Genomic DNA, 21,767 nt, shown 5'->3' with positions numbered 1-21,767 from the left:
GAGGGAGGGAGGGAGGAAGGAAGGAAGGAAGGAAGGAAGGAAGGAAGGAAGGAAGGAAGGAAGGAAGTTAGGAAGTTGACAGTATTAAGCAGAGATTAATTACAGATGAGGAAACAAGCTCAGAGAGATTAAGATATACAGTGGGGGGAGGTCTTGCTCAGAATCAAATAGAAAATCAGTAGAAAAACTGGGACTCAATCCCAAGCCAGGTCCTATGTAACCCAGAGCTGGCATTCAGTCCTATTTGACTTCCCAGAAAGGGACACAGGGTGGGAGGCACTTGAGGCAGCTTCAAGGAACTCTCAGGAACAGGACATGGTGAAGCTGGGGCCTGCCCAGGCCTAAAGTTTCTGATTCTCTGCCGGAAGGAAATGTGCTGCTGTGACTTACTAGTTAGAAGAGCAGAGGGAGGGGCCCTGGCAGAGCTGAGGCCTCCAGGATACAAAAGGGTAGGTACTTCTTCAGTGCACTTTATCTGGGGAACTGGTCAGGCCTGAGAGCAGCCTTGGACTGGAACAGCTGAGGAGGGACTGACCATAGTCTGGGACAAACTGGGCTGCTCAACACACTGCCACAGCCACCCTCCCTCAAACTGCTATCTCTCACTACCTAGAGGCAGAACTAGGACACAAAGACAGTCTTTGCTTTTCCCTCCTTGATAAGAGCAAAGCAGTGCTCAAGCCTTTACAAAAGGATATGTACATTCAGTCAACCCCCAAGCACCCAAGAAGCAGAAACCAAAGGTCCCTAACACGCCCCCCAGTCATGGTGACATCCACACTGACAACATCCTCATTTACGCAGTAAGTTAGGGATGAGCCTTCTAGTCAACTAAACGGGTGCCCACATGAGTCAACAGGAAGTTCTAGCAGTTATGGATGTGATAACATCTGATCTAGACACTACCCCCTCACTGCACAGATAAGGAAACTGAGGCTCAGAGAAACTGAGACTTTCAACTGAAATTGCCAGTTTCCAAAGAATCCCTACATGATTAAATCCATACCAATTTAACACCTCAACCCTGGGTCTAGCTCTGTTGGTGAAATCTGACTGCAGCACTTCAGAGATCCCATTCTTCCAATTGCAAATACACAGAGGAACATGCTGAAAGTTCTTTTAACTGATGCCAGATAACAGCTTTGGCAGTTTCAAAGCCCCAATGTCAAACCTCAAACCGGAATTTCAATAGGGTACAAAACAAACGACTGTATTTCCTGGATTCTAAGACACCACTGATCTCAGAAACACATTGCTCAAACACACTATTGCTCTAAATGTGTATATCAGAAGATCTATTTGCATTAAACTGGAAAACTTTTGAGGAAATATACTCATTTAAATAGCCTGCCTTCCAATAGCAGAAGTTTAATCTATCTGGAGATGGTGAGAGAGAGGCCACTGGAGGCCACTGTTCCCAGCATACAGCACACTAACTATAGGCAGACTTGTCTTCCTACAAAGGATGTCCATCTTTTTTTTTTTTTTTGGTCTTTTTGAGACTGGGTCTCTCTGTAGCCCCAGCTGTTCTGGAACTCACTATGTAGACCAGGCTGGCCTTGAACTCACAGGGATCCGCCTGCCTCTGCCTCCGGAGTACTGGAACTAAAGGTGTGGTGTCCATTTTTTTTTAATTTTATTTTATGTATATGCAAGTATTGCCTGCATGTATATAAGTGCACTTGTATCATGTAATGCCCACAGAGGACAGAAGAGGCCATTGGATCCCCTGGAACTGGAGTTATGGACAGTTGTTAGCTGCCATGTCGATGTTGGGATTTGAACCGGGGTCTTCCGCAAGAACAGCCAGTGTTCTTAACCACTGAGCTTTCTCTCTGGCCCCAGGATGTCCATTTTTTAAAAATCAGAAGGTTTAGGGACTAGAGAGATGGCTCAGCAGTTAAGGACACTGGCTGCTCTTACAGAGGACCTGGGTTTGGTTCCCAGCACCCACATGGTGGCTAATAACTGTCCATAACTCCAGTTCCAGGGAAATCTAATGCCTTCTTCTAACCCCCACAGACACTGCACTTACATACATGCATGCAATATACTCATACACAGAAAATAAAAATAATGAATAAAAAGCTGGGCGTAGTGGCACACGTCTTCAATCCCAGCACTCCAGAGGCAGAAGCAGGAGAATCTCTGAGTTCAAGGCCAGCCTGGTCTACACATCGAGTTCCAAGCCAGTTGGGGCTACAGGGAGACCCTGTCTCAAAAAGACCAATAAATAAATAAATAATAAGTAAATAAAATAATTTTTTGGTCTTTTTTAAAAAGTATTTTATTTTTTTTTATTTTATGTGTATGAGTGTATTGCCTGCATGTATGTGAGTGCACCCATGTCATGCAATGCTGTGGAGGTCAGAAGAGGGCTTCAGATTTCCCTGGAACTGGAGTTAAGGACAGTTCGTAGCCACAATGTGGGTGCTGGGAATTGAACCGGGGTCCTCTGCAAGAACAGTCAGTACTCTTAAGCGCTGAGCCATCTCTCCAGCGCCCTCCCCCCCTTCTTTTTGGTTTTTTTGAGACAGGGTCTCCCTGTAGCTTCAACTGGTCTGGAGTTTGCTATGTATACCAGGTTGGCCTTGAACTCATAGGGATCTGATCTGCTGCCTCTGCCTCCCAGTGTTCAGATTAAAGGTGTGTGCCACCACACCTGGCTATTTTTATAAAATCAGAAGATTAATGCCAGGTGTGGTAGTGCACACCTTTAGTGTGACACTTGGGAGGCACAGGTTTGAGTTTGAGGTCAGCCTGGTCTATATAGCAAGTTCTAGGCCAGCCAAGGCTACAAAGTGAGACTGTCTCAAAAAACAAAACAAACAAGCAAAGGTTAAAGGATCCTTCAACTAAGTCAGTCAGGAATGCAGAAAGCATCTGTTCTAGCTATAGGAATTCTTCTATATCAAGCAAGTCCCCATCCTTCTTTGAGCTTCAGTTTCCCTTTATGCTCAGGCAGCTACACTGTAACTTGACCCTGAAAGAATGGCAAGAAGTGAGCTGTGGGATGAAGATGGGATGGGGGAGTGCTTCAGACAGCATGAAGGTATAATGGCCCTAAGGTAGTTTCTTCCTGACAGTGCAGAAATTGTGAGTCAGTTGCTAATCATGAGAGAAAAGCTGACCAAATGTTCCTTGAGGGATGCCTCAGATCAGGATCTCACTCATTCTCCAGAAAACCCCTCTTTCCTGAAGGTGGCCGGAGAGAGTTTATAACCAAAGAGCCTACCAAGAACAGACTCTGAGGCCCAGCCTCTATTAGAACTCCACCAGGGCTACCGCTTTATTACCTCCAGGAAAAGCCATCCTATTGTTGAACAGCTTCTATAGCTAAAACTTTCTTTCCATGTTATGACAATGACTTCCTGGTGGCTTCTCCCTGTATTTTCAACACCTCTGGTGCTGCACAATGTTCACACCTTTCTTATACCAGGCACACATATGCTTATCCTTGTTACCCACCCACCCCTGTCTGAAATCCCCTTTCTTCTCCCCTCTTGAAGTCACAGCACCCTTTCAGGACCTCACATACTATTAAAACCCCCAAGTACAACAATAATAGTATCAGCATTTATATATCACTAATTTCTTTCTCAAAATTTTACGTTTATCATGTACCTTTCCTAATAACCCCAGGACAATATCATTCTCCACTGTACAGCAGAAAATAAAGGTGTGGCACACACCTTTAATCCCAGCACCTGGGAGGCAGAAGCAGGTGGATCTCTGTGAGTTCAAGGCCATCCTGGTCTACATAGTGAGTTCCAGGACAGCTGGGGGGACAGGGAGACCCTGTCTCAAAAAAAAAAAAAAAAGACTAAGTTAATAGCTTTGCTAAAGGGCATGTAGCTTCAAGAAGCAAGCTGAAACTAATCCCAGGTCTATCTGATTCCATGGCCCATGCTTTTGACCCTTGTACTACATTCCTACACCCCCAGAGGCCAAGCCCTCGGCATCTTCATAGCCTGCCCACTTGTGGGTCCAGATATCTGTCATTAACTGCACTCCAACCTGCAGACCTTCACCCTGGCTTAGAATGCCATTTCTCATAATCCAAATTGAGACCCATAGTATGATCCGTATTTCATACCAAGTATACACACACACACACACACACACACACACACACACACACTTAAAATGTTTTATGAGGGCTGGGCATGGTGGTGCATACCTTTAGTCCCAGCACTTTGGAGGTAGAGGAAGGTGGATCTCTGTGAGTTCAAGGCCAGTCTGGTCTACTATAGGGAGCTCCAGGACAGTCGGGCTACATGGTAAGACCATGTCTCAAAATAAAAGAAAAACAAAAAAGTTTTATGAAATAAGTTGCCCTTACATGTATAAACACATACTCTGATATTTATTTTTAATGAATTATATGAAAAATCTACTTTTGGGGGGGGCTGGAGAGATGGTTCAGCACTTAAGAATACTGACTGTTCTTGCAGAAGACCCAGGTTCGAATCCCAGCAACCACATGGCAGTTAACAACTGTCCATAACTCCAGTTCCAGGGGATCCAACAGTCTCTTCTGTTCTCCACTGGCATTGCACAACATGAGTGCACTTACCTACACGCAGGCAATATATAGATACGCATAAAAATAATAAATAAAAACAATTTTTTGGGTCGTTTTGAAACAGGGTCTCCCTGTAGCCCCAGCTGGCCTGGATTTGCCATGGAGACCAGGCTGGCCTCAAACTCAGAGATCTGCCTGCCTCTGCTGGGATTAAAGGTGTGGACCACCATGCCTGGCCAGAATAAATAAAATATTTTTAATAAATTTTTAATAAATAAATCTACTTTTCATATATATATTTCTTTCTTTTTTTCAAGCTAGGTAAGCTGGACATAGTGACACATTCCAGCACCTGGGAGGCTGAGTCAGGAGGACTGCCATGAGACTGAGGCCAGCTTAAGCTACAGAATGAGACCCTTTCTCAAAAACAAACAAATCAACAAACAAGCTACAGTAAGATGGTTTAGCATGGGTTAAAGCACATGTCACTAAGTCTGACAATCTGAGTTTGATCCTGCAAGTCTTTTGATACACACACACATACACACACACACACACACACACACACACACGCACACACACACACACGCACACATACATGGGGCGGGGGGTGGGGGGACGGGACAAGCCCACGTTCCACATGGGAATCTGACGCCCTCCTCTGACCTTTGTGGGCATTGCATGACACAGCTGCACTTGCACACATGCAGACAATACACTCATAACAAAAATAATAAAATAATAATAAATATATGTAAAAACATTTTTAAGATTTCTTACAATCCCTTGAAGCTGAATCTAGTACCAATGCATGAATGGATAAAGGGAGGAAGTCTGAAATGAATATTCATTACAATATAAGCTTGCTCATATTGCTTAGCACTATCCCTCCCTCCTCAATTAGACCAAGTCTTGATCTTCTGCAGTAACTCCTTACACACACCTCACAGATGCCTGCCTGGCTTTCTATATGACATCATTACTTTTATATGTATCATATTCCAGTCTACAAGGCACTTCTGCCTAGAGAAATTTTATTTTTCCCTCTAACACCCCATGAGGTAGAGCCCTCAAAGACTATCTGTAATTTCCATTAGACCAATGAGAAGGCTTGACCAGATCAGAGAGGTGCAAGCAGCTAAATATTAATGGCTGAACCAGGCTTCCCCTCTGCCACAGTGACTGCTGTTTTGCCTATGATTCCCTGGGGGAAGTCTGGGGAAATCAGGCCCCTTTCCAGGTGCTATTGCATGGCTCTATTTGGCCCCCAGGCCCCTAGAGACAGTCTAACCCCAATTCCTGAGCTGACAACTGTAGTGAGCAGCCTGTCTATGCATAACAATGTTTAGTAAAGGCAATAGAATGGACAGGCATTGCTGGCAAGCAAAACCCCAGTTGGAGATGTTATGCCTAGGCAATCTGCTGTTTGCCAGTAGCCCTACCTACTGAGGAAGGAAGGCTCAGAGGAGACAAAAGGTGGTAGCTGAGCACAGATCTTGTCTGGCTCCCAGACTCCTAGACCGAGCTGTGCTGTACCATTCCATGGCCCAAAGAGGCAGTGATACTTCATGGGCACTATTCTGCAGGTTCCAAGTTCCTTAGTAGTCTCTCAAAATTCAGAAGCTAAAGGCTTCCAAACGCTTAGAGACACACCTAGTTCCTAAGGATCCTGGCACCTTCCCTCCCTTGTCCTTTTAAACTTGTGCTCTCAATCCCTTGACTTGGTGAACTTAATAGGGACACTGCATATGCCAAGGACCCTTGTATTCTTTGTGGAAGATAAAGCTTGGTCCCTGCCGGGTGTGGTGGCACATGCCTTTAGTCCCAGTACCCAGGAGGCTGGCAGGTGGATTTCTGTGAGTTCAAGGCCAGCTTGACACACAGTGAGCTCCAGGCCCAGCTGGGGCTACAGGGAGACCCTGTCTCAAAAGACAAAAAAAAAAAAAAAAAAGTCCTAAAATAAAAAAACCTTGGTCCCTTTCCTCCAAGGCTCACTCCCTGAACCAGCCCAAAAGAAGAGAAATATATCCTAAGCAGAAACACTTAAGTCACAGACCACAGAACTGATGTTCTTCATCTCCATCAGGTGATAGGTGAGAAAACAGTGTAGACCCTGAAGTCAACAGACCTAGGAATGTATTATAGTTTCTCCATCTATTAGCTTGGAAACTACGGGCTTCCCTCTCCTTTTCTCCTTTCCCTGGTTTCTGGGCTCAAACCTGGACCTTGTGCATAGTGTAAGCAAGCATTCTACCACTGAGCTATATCCCCAACCCTACTTCACCTTTAGTGGGACCACAATGCACAATTCTTATTACATAGGACTGCAATATATATGGTGGGTAGCCAGAAAATGGTAGCTATTTGGCAAATGATATCTGTAGCTTTAACTTTCACACTCATTTTCTCATCTGACCAATTCTCAAACATAGCTCTTGGAGGTATGCAGGGTAAGATTATCTCCATTTTGCCTAGGAAGTCATAGAAGCCCAAGAGATTATATAATTTATTCTAAGACACACACATACTGTAATTCCTGGCTTTGCCTACTCTCCCAGCTCTACCACTTTACATCTATGTGAAACAGGATAGGGCTTCTCCACTCTCTACACATCTGGTTTCTCATCTATAACAAGGGGGCTATATTACCTGGCCAGGGAGCAGCTGTAAAGATGACATGTTTCAAACACCGGCCATGTACTAACTCTGCCAAGCACAACAGGGCATACATCTTCCCAAGGAAGTAGTTTTTATTACCTACATTCAATAGGCAAGAATATTAACATACAGCATGGTTGAGCGAACTGCCCACATTACACAGCCTAGAAGTGGAGGTTGTCACTCAAGCACTAAACTGACCAACAAATATAAAGTGGCCCATACATAACATAGCCTTGAGCCTTGTCATATTCCCTTTCCTACTCTTTACCATCCTCTGAGAAAGGCAAAAGTAAAGAGCATGACAGTGGTCTTCAGGATGGAGAAGAGGTCATCTTAGGAAGTCATAGCAAAGTATCGGAAATCAGGAATATGCAGAAAATATAGGGCTAATCATGAGTCTAGAGACAGTGAGGGTGGGGAAACTGGGAAGAGAAATGAGGATAAGAAGCTGGCTTGCTTTGTACACTAGATGACAACCTCTGGCATTCATTACCCTAAAAGCCACCTGAAAGCACACATAGCTTTTAAGCCAGTTAGTTTCACAAAAAGGGAGAGGGGAAACTAGAGTATGGAAGAAGACAGATTAGGTTGTGCAAATGACTGACAATCAGGCGTGTGATATCACACAGTGAGAACACCCTTCCCAGACAAGAGGGAGGTCTGAGGGCCAGAGGGTGACTTGCCCAAGGGCATGTTGTGAGTGGTATGGAAAAGGTGATGGTCTGGCTATCCTGCCTTGGTGATGGCTGTCAGTGACCAGGCTCCCATCTAGATGAGCTGGGTTGCTTCACTTTCTCTCTCTCCCAGTGCAGGAGATTTGGGCCTGCTTCTCTTTCCCATGAGGCATTCCCTGGCTCTGCTCCTTCCAGCGTGGGGTCAGTGCACAATGGTAAACAGGTTCTCTCCACCCTTCACGGGCTGCAGCATCCTGGGCCTCTGCCCAGCTCTCTATTCTGCTCAACTCCACCCTGTTCCATGTGAGACAGAAGAAATGGCTCCTTTAATCACCAGTCTTGCTGACTCCAAAAATGAAGGAATCCCTTTTCATTTGGCCCAGTCAGCTAGGCAAGGGCAGACGGCAGCATTCCCAGGGCAGCTCTCCCTGACAACTGCAGGAAGCTGTGGAACCTTTTCTCAAAGGAGCACATCCCTTCCCCAAAACCCAACCCTGGTCAGGCATAGTGGTGCTTGAAATTTCCTGCCAGTGACTGGGAGTTTGGATCACAAACTCCCTGCAGGCACCCAGGGTCCATGCACCCTGGCTCATATATGGCTCCCTCACCTATCCACAAACTGTGGATAGAGCTTATTGATAGATTTCTCCTAAGTGGCTTGACTCACTGTTTACATAAGGTCCCTCCTTGCCCAAACTCCTTCATGACTCCCTTTTGCCTTACCTCTCCAACAAGGATGGTAGGCCCTGGCTCTCAGTACCTCCCACATTACTCCTTTCATTCCTGGTCTTACCTCTAGGTGCCCCTCCCCCTGAGTCACTTTCTTCAGCCTTCCCCCACTTCTAACTGGCTCCCACTCACCACTGTAGGCCTCATTCAGAACTGCCTCTCATCTCTACAATGCCTCTCCTTAACTGCTCCATGGACAGCACAATTAGCATATAACATTCCATACACATCTCTCTAGAGCCTTGCAACAAAGATGAATAAAATGCAGCCCCTGCCCTTATGGTGGCCAATGCTGCAGAGGAGGCAGCTGGGTGGGTAAATAACTAGCATACATACAAAAGTGCTAGCATACAGCATGCAAGGTGCTAGGACTCTGCAAGGTCCTAGGGTGAGGGTGGGATGTTTGGGGAGCTAACTTTTAAGTGGGATTTGAAGGGTTACAGGAAGTGGCTAGGCTGAAAAAGGGAAAAGGACACACCAGGCAGAAGGCCTAGTACCTGCTAACACAAGTTAATCAGAAGGGCATGGCTTGTGTGAGGAATGTGAACAGTCCAGCAGAGCAAGTCCAGTTTCCCTGCCTGACCTCTGGTCTGCTGAGGCAGCATTCCTTGAGGTTTGCTCCTGGAGAGTTCCATCAAGCTCATTCTCTGCAGTGTGTCCCAGGCTGAGAATAGTGTCTGGTACCTGGTACCTAGCTGGCAACTGATAAACATGTGGTAACCAACTCATTCGCTTTGCAACCTCAGGCCTCTGAGTTTCAGTGTCCTCAGCAAAGTCGGAATACTGATATCCACCTTGAGATCGGGTGGCACAAGCACAGTAAGAGCACTCTCTTTAGTCTAACACCAGCTCTAGACCTTGCTTGAAGGCCAACATAGGGCTGAGCACAGATCTGCTTGACTACGGCCTTTTACAACATTACAGTTCTCTTATTCAATTAACTTAACTGAACGTCTGTGATTATACTTACCAGACACTTGCTAAGCACCAGACATTGCTCAGCATTTAACTGACATCATTTCATTTAATCCTGATAACAAAGCTCATGAGATGCACTCCCCAATCAACCCTACTTGGCACATGAGAAAACTCAGGTTCTCAGCAAGGCAGTCACTGTCCAAGGTCCATAGCAAGCAGGGATGGCACTGGCAGGTGAGGCTGCTCTTCTCTGGCTCTGTCACCCAGCTCCATCATGGGATGTTATATGTTCAGCTGGGTACACACCAATCTTGCTCCCAGGAACCTAGAACTCCAAGCTACACGCGTGTGTCATTTTGCAAGTCACTTTACCTTTTTGAAATTTGGCTTCTGCCTATGTAAAATGAGGATTATGATAATGACTGCATCTCATAAAGTGAGAAGACCCGGGTAGGTGACAATCTAAGCCACCACAGAAGTTTCTCTGTGAAACTGCCATTATGATAACAATGCTGAGAGAATGGAGGGGGTCACCTAGAAACATACCAGGAAGCCCAGGACAAAGGTCTACAAGGCACACACAGGGAGGATAGTGGAGGTAATTAGGAGGCCTAGAGAACAGAGGCCCCAGGCAACCCTCTAGTTACATATTGGCCTTAAAGTGCTCAGGAGGCCCACCTCTGCCCTTACATCTGCTTTCTCTACATAGGCCAAAGAGAGGGAAGAGCAATCTTAAGAGTCAGGACTGCCTATGGGCCTTGCTGCAAATGACTCAATGAGGAATTGAGGGGGGATTCCCAACCTGCCCCGTAGGTCAGGGAGATCCTGACCTCAAGCTTGGTGGGACTGCCTTCTGCCTCACCCCCAAGACCCGGGGTGAGTGGGCGGAACATCTGAGGGAAGCTGGATCTTCACACCTACCACCTTGCTTCCTCACAATTATACTAAGTGAATATAAAGTGAATCTCCTGAATCTCACTTGAAGTGTGAAAGTCACCATGTACTATGAACACAGAGCCTTTATACTGTGTCAGATACTGTGCTGGGTACTTTTCGAACATTATCCTTCTAATACCTTCCTCTCCTAATGCCACCAATTGTCTGTTTAGGGATTTAGAGTGGTCACATGCCTAGAAAGCATCAGGAGGGGGATAGAAAGCTAAGTCTGCTGGTGTCTTCAACTTGGGCTCTTCTAGACCAAAGTTTAGGTTGCCTTGCCTTGTAAAGTCAAGACAGGGAGGGAAAAGAAAGTGACATTTGGGGCTGGAGAGATGGTTCAGCAGTTAAGAGCACTGGCTGCTCTTCCAGGGGACCCGAGTTCAATTCCCAGCACCCACATGGTGTCTAACAACCATCTGTAACTCCAGTTGCAGGAGATCCAACACCCTCTTCTGATCTCCATGGGCACTGCATGACACGGGTGCACTTACACTCATGTGGGCAATACACTCATATACATAAACTAAAAATAATTGTTTTTGGTCTTTTTTGAGACAGGGTCTCCCTGTAGCCCCAGGTGTCCTGGAACTCACTATGTAGACCAGGCTGGCCTTGAACTCACAGAGATCTGCCTGCCTCTGCCTCCTAAATGCTGGGACTACAGGCGTGCACCACCACGCCTGGCAAAATAAAAATAATTTTAAAAAAAGAAAGTAGCAGCATTTTTCTGAAAGGGGCAGACTAGGAAAGATTGTTCTGTACAGTGTCCAGGGCCCAGATGAACTGATGAGGAACAAGGGTTCCCACACATTTCCTGGGTCCCTCACGACTCAGATCTTCCCGTCTCATTATCAGGCAACAAAATGAACCTCTTGGGTTTTCCTGTTAGAAAAAGTACAGACACTTGAGGCTGAGCTGAAGTCCTACAACTGGGACAGGAAGTGGGAAGAGAGGCCACAAGGTAGCCACCAGCTCTGGCAGAATGGAAAACTGGGAAACAGAAAGCCCAGTTCCATCACTTGCTCAGATTTCTTGTCTGTAAACAAAGTAAAATAACTCTTATATTGCCAATTTCCCATTGCTCCTGTAATGATTACCGGGGACCTACAGAGATGGATAAATTTGAGCATCCTTCCATCTCATCACACCTCTACAGATGAGAACCTCTAGTTCTATGCACTAGTGGTTAGTGAGAAACTAGTGGAAAGTGAGACATTCACAGAAGAGGAACAAAGCATGCTGGCAACGCTGGTTTCTGTGGGATATGTCACAATGACCCCTTATATTGGGGTTATCTATCAAAGCATCTTTCCAAGGTCAGTCTTAGAATATTTGAGCTAAATGAGCTTTATTTTATATTCGGGAAAACTGACATTTTAAAAGACTAAACAACCTTAGGTGTGGTGGCACACAACTTTAATCCCAGCACTAAGAGGCAGAGGAAGGCGGCTCTGTGAGATTGAGGCCAGCCTGGTCTATATTGGGAGTTCCAGACCAGACAGGGTTACACATGAGATACTGACTCAAGAAAGAAAAAAAAAAAAAAAAAAAAACCAAGCTACTTTCTCAAGGTCACACAGCTAGTTAGTGGCTCAGGGACACTCAGGACTTGAACTTCTGATCCTTGCTCAGAAGTTTGCACTGTGCTCCTAATCCAGGTATCTTGCATGATCCTCACAATCCTCTGTACACAGATACACCTGTAACTACTTGTCTGATGTATGACTTCCTTGCTAGCCTAGAAGTCCTATGAGAGGAGGACTGGTCTCTATTCAGAAGCTGGCACAGGGCTGCACACATAGTAAGTGCTAGATAAAAAGCAGGGAACATTAGCCCTGTGGTTGGATGAGGAGACATACCAAAGCCATGAACCAGAGGAGTCAACTGGGAAGCTGGTACCATCACCCTCACCTTTTGCTTGGTTAAGAGTACTTTCCCCACACAGTAGCCTAAAGCCAGGTTACCAGCCAGAATCTCTGATTTCTAAGAGTTACTGGCAATGTCCCTAGGAGTTTGTCTCTCATAAGTCTCTCTTCTACCTGTCCCAGTCAACACACCAGTTCCAAGAAGAAAAAGATACTCTGTGATGCCAGGCATGGTGGCACACACCTTTAATCCCAGCACTCAGGAGGCTGAGGCAGGCGGATCTCTGTGAGTTCAAGGCCAGCCTGCTCTACATAGTGAGTTCCAGGATAGATGGGGCTACAGGGAGACCCTGTCTCAAAAAGACCAAAAAAAAAAAAAAAAGATACTCTGAGATCAAACTGGCCTTGGCTGTCACTTGCCTCCCCTTGATCAAGTTTGTTATGGTGAAAGGCCCACATTCTCCCTTCAAGCTTCCATGCCATCCTAAGGTAGGATTTCTCTTGTCTTCAGCCTCATTCCTTGTTCCTTAGAGTGGAGTCTGGCTCTCCTTGCAATAGTTCTTGCCATCTAATATGTTTACCAGGCAGAGACCACAAAGCTCAGTATTACTCACCCTACTCCCTCTCCCAACCAGGTCAGTCAACCCGATCTCCTGCTGGAGAGAGACAAAGAGCCCCTTGATGTGCCCTGGGCATTCTAGCTAAGCCATGCACCTTGGGGAACCCAGTGATGTGACAAAGCCAAATCAGCAGCAGTTCACTGCCTACTGCAGAGGAAAGAGAAGCTGGCCTTGCCATCCTTGTAGCCAGGCTCCTGGACAGGCTGTGAGAGGCCTTTCTACCTGTTGCTTCACATGGTCAGCCACATTCCAAGCCCTAATGATTTGTCAGTCTCTTCCTCCTAGCTCTAGACCCCTCCAGGTCCCACTATAGCTCTTTTGGTCTATCTCAGATTCTTGTGACAATCTCTCTTGTGATTTAGCTTTTTTGCCATCTTCCACAACTAACATCTCTGAAACAGAAGAGGACTCAGACTGGCATTCAAGGCTGTTTGGCCCAACCTCCTTTCCCAGCCTACCCTTGCTTCTAACTTCCTGCCTACCACCTCTATTTATTATTATTATTATTATTTTATTTTATTTTATTATTATTATTTTTTTAGACAGGGTCTCCCTCTAGCTCCAGCTGGCCTGGAACTCACTATGTAGACCAGGCCGGCTTCTATCTCACAGAGCTCAGCCTGTCTCTTCCTCTCAAGGGCTGGGATTAATGGTGTGTGCCACCTCTATTCTTGGCACATTATACTTCTCGAACAGCTGGCTTTGGGGTGGAACTTTGTACATAAGTCTCTTCCCATTCAATCAAATGACCTTGCTTGTCCCTCCTGAGTCCTAGGATCGAATGCCACCACTTCATAGGCTGTTGTAGGCAGAGCTGCTGCTTCCTCTTATAGACTCCAAGGGCAGCTGCACACCTCAATTAGAGACTTTATCACTCAACATTGTAAAGATTTGTTTGTGGTTCTGTCTTCCAACCAGTCTTTGAATTCCTTGAGGGCAATAAGTCAGAAATGTCTTGTTTATTTCTTGTCCCAATCACAGTGTCTGGCAGAGTAGGTATTCAAAAAAGTGTCTGGGGAATAAGTACCCTATTAGCTAAGGGCGCCTTAGTAGCTAAGTTAGTAAAATGAAGCTATGTCTGGTTCTCCCAGGCTGCTGCCTCAGCTAACTACCCTCTAACTGAGCAGAAGGAAGAGCTAATCTGTGATAGCCTTTGAAGAAACAGGGAATGGAGTAGAGTGGACGGGGGTAGGAGAAATGAAGAAAGAGAAAATGAAACAGAGAAACTGAAGTTAGCAGCTGTCCTAAAATCCTGGATATGAGGGCTTCTAAGCAGTTTTGGTTGGCCAGTGGGGGCCCAGCTAGTTTCTCCCTTCTAGGAGAAAGAAAACAAGAAGTGAGAAAACTGGTCTCACTGCCCCAAGATTAGTCAGGTGGTAAACTTGGAGCACTCTTAGCATAGGTCTTTGGAGCTCATGTTCAGAATGTGGGGAATGTGAGGTTCACCTGGATTAGGATTCACTCTTACCCACAGGGCTGAGCCTCAATCACTATGGCTAGAGATGGGAAGTAAAAATGAGGACAAGCTCACTTCACTAACTAGTCTGAGAGTGTTCTCTGAGTACTCTGTAATAGGTTCTTTTCAAACATAAGTTTATTTTAACCTCACAGTAACCACATAAAGTCAGTATTAGCATAACCTTTGCATGTATGAGACTCAGAAATGAGGCAACATGTCTTAAGATCACACAGATAGCCAGACTCCAGAGCTTGTATAAGGAGGGGACCAGGGCTGGAGAGGTGGCTCAGTGGTTAAGAGCACTGACTGTTCTTGCAGAGGACCTGGGTTCGATTCCCAGCACCCACATGGCAGCTATGAACTGTCCTTAACTTCAGTTCCAGGGGAATCCAAAGCCTTCTTCTGACCTCTGCAGCACTGCACGACACAGTATACTCACACACACGCAGGCAATACACTCATACACATAAAATAAAAATAATAAATAAAAAAAATAAGGAGGGGACATAGGACTATTTTCTTTCTCCCACCCTAATATGTAAACAGATTGGGTGACTGGACCTGAGCCAGATGTTGTCACCCCCCCCAACCCACCCACCCCATTCTTTTTCAGAACAGATGCTTGGAGGACAAAACATCAAACAGTCCCCACCACTTTATCTCTTTCCCACAGCTTAGGGTTTCCAGCACGTGGACACACAGGCACCTTCCCAGAGCAGCAGCTGGTGAGTTGCCCTCTCCTTTACCAAGTCAGGTCTTGTTTGAGGCTCTAGAACACCCACAGAGCCACCAAATTGGATTTTCCTTTGAGGATGAAAGAAGAGAATGAAGAGGAAAAAAAAGTGGGGGGGCTGTGGTCTAGAGTCACAGACCCAGGCCCCATATGTGAAGCTGCCTTCTTCCAAATGGGCCACCCAAGGACCACTCATTGCCAGCTCCATGCTTTCCTGGGACCTGTACTAGCTCAAGAAAAGTGGATAATCTGAGTTTACAAACTAGAGAAGGCAGTAGTGGCAGGAGAGCAAAGAGGCAGGCTCTGGCTTGCTAGGAGGGCCCTGGCCCCACCTCAACAAAAACTGGCACAGACCAATCTATAAAGATGCCAATTAACCCAGTTCTATGACTTCCAAAGTTGCTGGTTTGTCATAATTAGAAGTACAGGGAACAGGAGAATTAAAGAAGGCACACTGCTGTTCCAGATGTTTCTCCCTGAGCCCAGCTCAGATCCCTTATTCCTCTAATAGGAAGGAAGCCAATGCCCACAGGATCCCAGAGAGCATAACTCTACCTCATCTGGCCTGCAGACAGAGCAGATTGAAGCTGGGTAGGAAGCTCTAGCCTCAGGCCAGTGCTGGTAATCTCAAGGAAAAAGGAGAGGAAGGTCAGGGACTCAGGCTATCTCCCTAGAGCCAGGAGACCTGGGATTTAACTTGTATTCCTTTCCCTTCCTGACCTACTCCTTTAGGCTACAGAAGGGCCATCACACAGGTTGCTCTTCTACCCCCAAGAGATATGGAAGGGTAACATCATTCCTCCCTGCATTTCCCTGCTCAGAACACCTGGTCTTCCCAGAGTTTCAATGCTCAGCTCAGTCTCAGGTCAAGCCAAAACTAATTCTGCCAGAGACTCTCTCTGTGCCTAGTCTACCCACAGGGTCATATATGGGCTAGCAGCTTTCTTGCCTCTGGCTACTACTCAAGAGCAGGCAGGAAAACTTCAGTTTCACTAAAGGGTCCCTGCAGAGTAGTATAAAGACAAAATGAAGAAGTGGAGAGGTACAGGATTAGAAATTGGGGGCTCTTGAGTTTAAACCCCAGCTTTGAGCTTGGCATGGCAGCATTTAGGAGGCAGAGGCAGGCAGGCCTTGCTGAGATAGAGGCCAGCCTGGTCTATAAAGTGAGTTCTATGCCAATTGGGGCTACAGGGAGACCCTGTATGAAAAAACAAAACAAAAAGAAGCTTTGTTCCTCATAGGCTGAAGGATGGCTAATCATTTGCCTCATACTTATCCATATGATGACAGCCAGCTCTAAGGTCACTTATAGTTTTCTAACTTGGAATGTCTATCAGTAAATCATTAAATTAATAAGTTTTGAACATTTACCCCCACTGTAGGCCCCAGGAGAAAAAAAGTGAATAAGCCTGGTCTCATTCCTAAGCTGAGCAGACTAATGAACTTATGACAACACACTTAGCCTTCCTCACCATTCCTGTTAGCCTCCTACACTGCTGAGGGAGTAAAAAGCACTAAGCTAAGCAAGAGAAGGTGAAGGCAGGTAGATTCCTGCAACTTATCTTCAGTGTTACCTGTCTGACACCTGATTTCCTGCTGAGGCCAAAGGAATACATGGATGGTGAAGCTAGTCCTGACCAGGGATTCTGAAACCCTAGATCTAAGGCCTGGTTCTGCTGCTAATATTCTATGTGATCTTAAGCAAGTTATTCACCCCTCTGGCCTGTTTCGTCTTCTATACAAGTAAGGGCTAGCTAGTTCTGGTCAATCTCTCAAGATCCCTTCCACTCAGCCTATGATTTTATGATATACTTAGACCAGGTACCTAATGGACACCTGAATAAAGAAGCCTCTGACTTCTTTCCCATTCCCCCTGTCCTTGGCAACTACTAAAACTGATTTTTCTTGAGACAACCTTTGGCCAAAGGGTAGCTGAAATGAACCTTTAACCTTGAACCAGAGCCCCCACCACCTCCACTGCAGTCGGCTATGCTAATGTTTCACTTCTCTGAAACAGCACATGGACTCCTACCCCTGAACCACGAGACTGGGTTCAGGGCGGTCACCCTGAAACTTCCCACAACTTCCCCTCTTATGGCCTTGGGCAGGGACTTACTCCTGGCTTTTCTAGAACCACAACATAAACTAAACAAGGAAGATCCAAGCTTTCTGATACCAGAGATTTTACTAACTGACAGGCTCAAGAAAGTGAAGCAGAAAAGACACCCACTTCAGCCTTGGCCTTACACACACCAGAGGTATAGTGGGCACTGCGGAGCCACATCTCAGGTTTGCAGCTGGGGTGTAGGGAAGACAGATGTCTGGCTGCCTGGTTGGGTACTGCAGCCAAAGGGAGGTGCTCCCACTAGGGCGTCTCTCTGCCCACAAATACCAGCAGTACGCCCTCATTTTTCCCTCTTCATTTCTCAGACCCTTTGAAGGAAAAAGAAAACATTTCCTGTGCCAGGCACTATGCTAGGCGCTTTCATATATATATATCTGATTCTCATTTAGTACTCTCAGTAGCATTGGATATGGGTGTTATTGTTACCCTTTACAGTGAGTAAACAGGCTCAGAGATTGAAGATCTGCCCAAGGTCACAGAGCCAGCAAGTATGATCCCTAAGCCTGGCCTTTCTTGGTATACCACATTGCCCTGCACGCTGGTTAAATGCCTGATAAGCATGGAAGAATTCTCATGCCTTAGAGTTCACCAGCAAATCTGAGTTATTTCCAAGACCCCCCACACAAAACTCAGAACTCTTTCCCACCCCCTCAAGACCCCACCCCTCCCTGGCCCTGGATCCCTTGATGACTATATCCTAGTTGAAACACACCCTAAATCCTCTCTGGGTTTTCACAAGCTCATCCCAGGGAAACTAGGGCGAAGCATTAAGTCAGGATGAGGGGTGAGAATGAGGGGTACTTGGAGTTCTGGACTGGACTAGGCTGTGAGCAAGTGGGGAGGGACTGGAAGAGACAGATCCAGTGGGTTGGCGGGGGTGAACTCCTAGGATAGGGGCCTAATTTGTAGATTTCTCCTAAGGAGGTTCGGAAGGCCTAGTAAATAAGAGGCTTTGATGTAGGGGAGAGATGATATTCCAGAAGTGACCTTTATATGGGGCAGCTTTATGGGGTAGGTTCTTAGATAGTCAAGTACTTGGTTAAGGCATAAGAATAGCTGAAGGCACCAAGTACAGTCACAATCAGTCAAGAGAAGGAGAGGGAAGATACATTCTGGATCAGGGTCAAGGCTGGAGTAGGATCCCCCTGATGTCTTTAAGAGGTTGTCTGTTAACTGGGAGGCACACAGTGGGAGGGGGGCTTGTCAATTCTGTGCATGGCACTAGTCTCATACAACAAGATAGCTGGCATGCAAGTGAGATCGAGAGGTCATCTTCCCTAAAGGACCACCAGACTGCACTCACAATCTCTAAGAGGACTAGGTCCCAAGGCTTCTGTGGAGCAGAAGACTACAGCCCAGCCTGCCCATCTCCAAGGGAAAGTGCTGCTCTAGCTGCCCACCCTTCTCCACTGGCTAGGTGGTGCCTGGGTGCTCAAGAGTGGGGTATATGGGCATGCTACATGAGTGGGGCCCCTGCTGTCTCCCTCTTACTTCCATCCTAAATCTGAATTTGGAAAGGAGTGTACCCATAGCACCCTGGAAGTCTGCTGGCTGGCTCCTGTGACCCATGAAATTGACAGTGAGTCCTGGAGGTGAGGCACTGTCACCCTATAGCTACAGGGAAGGGGGAGTGTCTGCTCACCTGTTGCCTGTGACAATAGAGAAAGCTACATTTTGGCAGAAGGGGTTGGGGGTGGGACACTCTCTGACCCTTCCATGATGGGAAGCGACCTTCAATGTCAAGATGGGACTGTCTGGGAAGAACCTGGCCAGTGTCAGTGCCTCTGAAGTCAGTGTGCCTTGGTGTAAGGGTTAGTGTGACCTGGAGTGGGGCAGGCAGAGCAGAGGGTCCTTCTGAAGTCTACCTAGGGTTTCCTAGTGTGGTGTTCTAAGGTGACAAGACAAGGACTCTGTGGGGGACGTGGGGGACGGAAGGGATGGAGAACTGCTTGGGGGGTGGCCATCTGTGAGCATGGGGGGGAGGACAAAGTCAATCAATCAGCCCTAAGGCCAGGGTGTCAGGTTTGGGGGTGATGCTAGCTGCCCCCCTCTCCTGAAGGGGGCGGATCAGTCTGGGGGGGCGGGCATGGGGACAGAGAAAGGGGAGGCCTGTCTGTCAATAGGTAGGAAGTAGGATGCTGCCTGGGGCGGGTCTGCGGGGATGGGACAGTGGGGAGAAGGTCGAGCGGCCCTGGTGGGGAGGCAGACACGTCGGTCGGTGGAGGGCGGCTCTGCCCGCCCACGCCCATGCCCGCGCAGGTCTCGCGCCAGGCCCTGACCCCTGGCCTAGACCCCAGCGCTACTCACGCGCCCTCGGCGCCTTGCGAACCCACGATGAAGCCGAACTTGTCGATGCGGCGCTCGGCAAAGCCGTTGGCCTCCGAGTCGGAGCCGAGAGAGCTGAGCTCGTCGGTGGTCGCGGTGTCGGGGCCTTGCGCCAAGCTCTCTCGGGTCCCCGACAAGCTCCCTCCAGCTGCGGGCGCTCGCGGCCCATTCTCTCTGCTGCTCTTCGCCATCCCGGCCGCGCCCGCCACCAGAGCCCCAGCGGCCACCTCAGCCGCCTCAGCCGCCTGGCCTCCACAGACGCTACCGACGCCCCGCCCACACGCCACGTCCATTGGCTGCCGCAGGTCTGGGGCGGGACGCCAGGGCTCCCCGGGGAGCTCTCCCCTGCACGCCCAATGAGCACCAAGGACCTCGGATTCCGCCCACCTCCTCCGGCCTGGCGCCAACAGGATCGCCGTGAGGGGGCGGGGCAACCGCCGCCCGGGACCCTCCTTCCCTGGCTGCCAATCACGAAAACACCTGGACTAGCTCTTCTGGCCCTTCCGGGTTGGCGGGTGCCAGGCCTGTCACCTACCGCGCTGGCAGGCTGATGGGCCGGGCTCCCCCGAGCTGCTGCAGGGTCTGCTGGCAGGGGCCTACCCCTTGCGGAGCCCGGGGGTCGTAGGTCGTGGCTTAGCCCGTTCAGTTTTGCAGAACTGTGAGAAGACCCAGATGGGTTCAGGGATTCTGCTAGGGCTTGCGCCCTTTGAGTTAGCCCCCGGAAGTCCCAGGACGCACTCCACTAAACTCTGTTTTTCTCTTGTAATCCCCTCCTCTAACTTTTTTTTGGTGGGAGAAAGGGTTGTTTTGTATCGCTTTGTTTTTTGAGATAAGGTCTCCAAAGTGGGTGACCTTGAGCTCACTATAGTAGCTCAGGCCCACCCCAGTCTCCCAAGTGCTTAAATTCCAGTCATGGGCCACAATGCCTGGATCTCTAATAGTTTTAGTGAGATACTATTAACACACTATAAATTTATCTGTTTAAAGTGCATACTTTGAGCCTCATCACAACACACATTTATTTTTACTATTTTATTATTTTAATTTTATGTGTAGAAGTGTATTGCCTGCATGCACTCAGTGAGTGCACCGGTGTCGTGCAATGCCTTGCAGGTCAGAAGAGGGCATCGGATTCCCCTGGAACTGGAGTTAAGGACCGTTTGTAGCCGCTATGTGGGAGCTGGGAATCGAACCCAGGTCCTCTGTGAGAGCAGTCAATGCTCTTAACTGCTGAGCCATCTCTCCAGCCCCCGACAACACACATTTTATAATAAAAATTTAAAATTATTAGCTGGGCGTGGTGGCACATGCCTTTAATCCCAGCACTTGGGAGGCAGAGGCAGGTGGATCTCTGTGAGTTCAAGACCAGCCTGGTCTACATAGTGAGTACCAGGTCAGCCGGGACTACAGGGAGACCCTGTCTCAAAAAGACCAAAAAAATTTAACATTAGCACAGTAGTAGTAGATTATGAGTTTAAGGCTAGACTAGGCTACAATGAAAGACCCTATCTCAAATAATAGTACAATTCCATATGAATAGTACAATTCAAACAAATACATAGTACAATGTTTAGCATATTTACAGAGTTGTACAAACACCATAATTAAGTTTTAGAACTTTTTGGCTTGCAACTTGCTATGTAGACCAGACTGGTCTTGATCTCAGAAGATTAACCTGCCTCTGCCTCCTGAGTGTTGAGATTAAAAGCCGCCATGCCTCAGTCCTTTTTCCCTTTTTTCCTGGTTCAATTTTAGAACATTTTCATTACCTTTCTGTTCATTAACAGTCCTTATCCTTCGTCTCCCAGGCTTGGGCAATCACTAACCTACTTTCTGCCTATAGATTTGCTTTTTCTGGACATTTCATTATAAGTGGAATCATAACTGTAATTTTGTGTGAATAGTTTTTTTTTTTTTGTATTTTTGAGACACCTGGAGCTTGCTATGTAGACCAGGCTGGCCTTGAACTCACTGAGATCCATATGCCTCTGCCTCCCGAGTGCTGGGACTAAAGGCATGTGCCACTATGCCCACTAAAGGCTGTGAATAGCTTTTTAAAAAATTTGGCCTTTAAAAAAAGATATGGTCTTGTTATGTGACCTAGGCTAGCCATAAACTTTAAAGATGCACCCATATTCTAGCACTTCTAGTGCTTCCATTCTTTTTGAATTATATCCCATTGTGTGGATATACC

The 21,767-nt window shown here is 47.2% G+C and overlaps 1 protein-coding gene across 1 annotated transcript in view; it reads right to left on the bottom strand.

Moving 5' to 3' along the window:
- Positions 1–19,847, bottom strand: part of Tbc1d10a (TBC1 domain family member 10A) — a 32,467-nt gene extending 12,620 nt beyond the window's left edge. The window contains exon 1 of the mRNA XM_008841066.2: positions 19,556–19,847. Within this exon, the coding sequence (XP_008839288.1) occupies positions 19,556–19,764 (209 nt within the window). The 5' untranslated portion in view covers positions 19,765–19,847. The remainder of the gene's footprint in view (positions 1–19,555) is intronic.
- Between the last annotated feature and the right edge of the window lie 1,920 nt (positions 19,848–21,767).

Source organism: Nannospalax galili, unplaced genomic scaffold, assembly GCF_000622305.1.
Source record: "Nannospalax galili isolate Female #2095 unplaced genomic scaffold, S.galili_v1.0 scaffold259, whole genome shotgun sequence".
NCBI classification, from domain to species: Eukaryota; Metazoa; Chordata; class Mammalia; order Rodentia; family Spalacidae; genus Nannospalax; species Nannospalax galili.
This window is presented reverse-complemented; position numbering and strand designations above follow the sequence as displayed.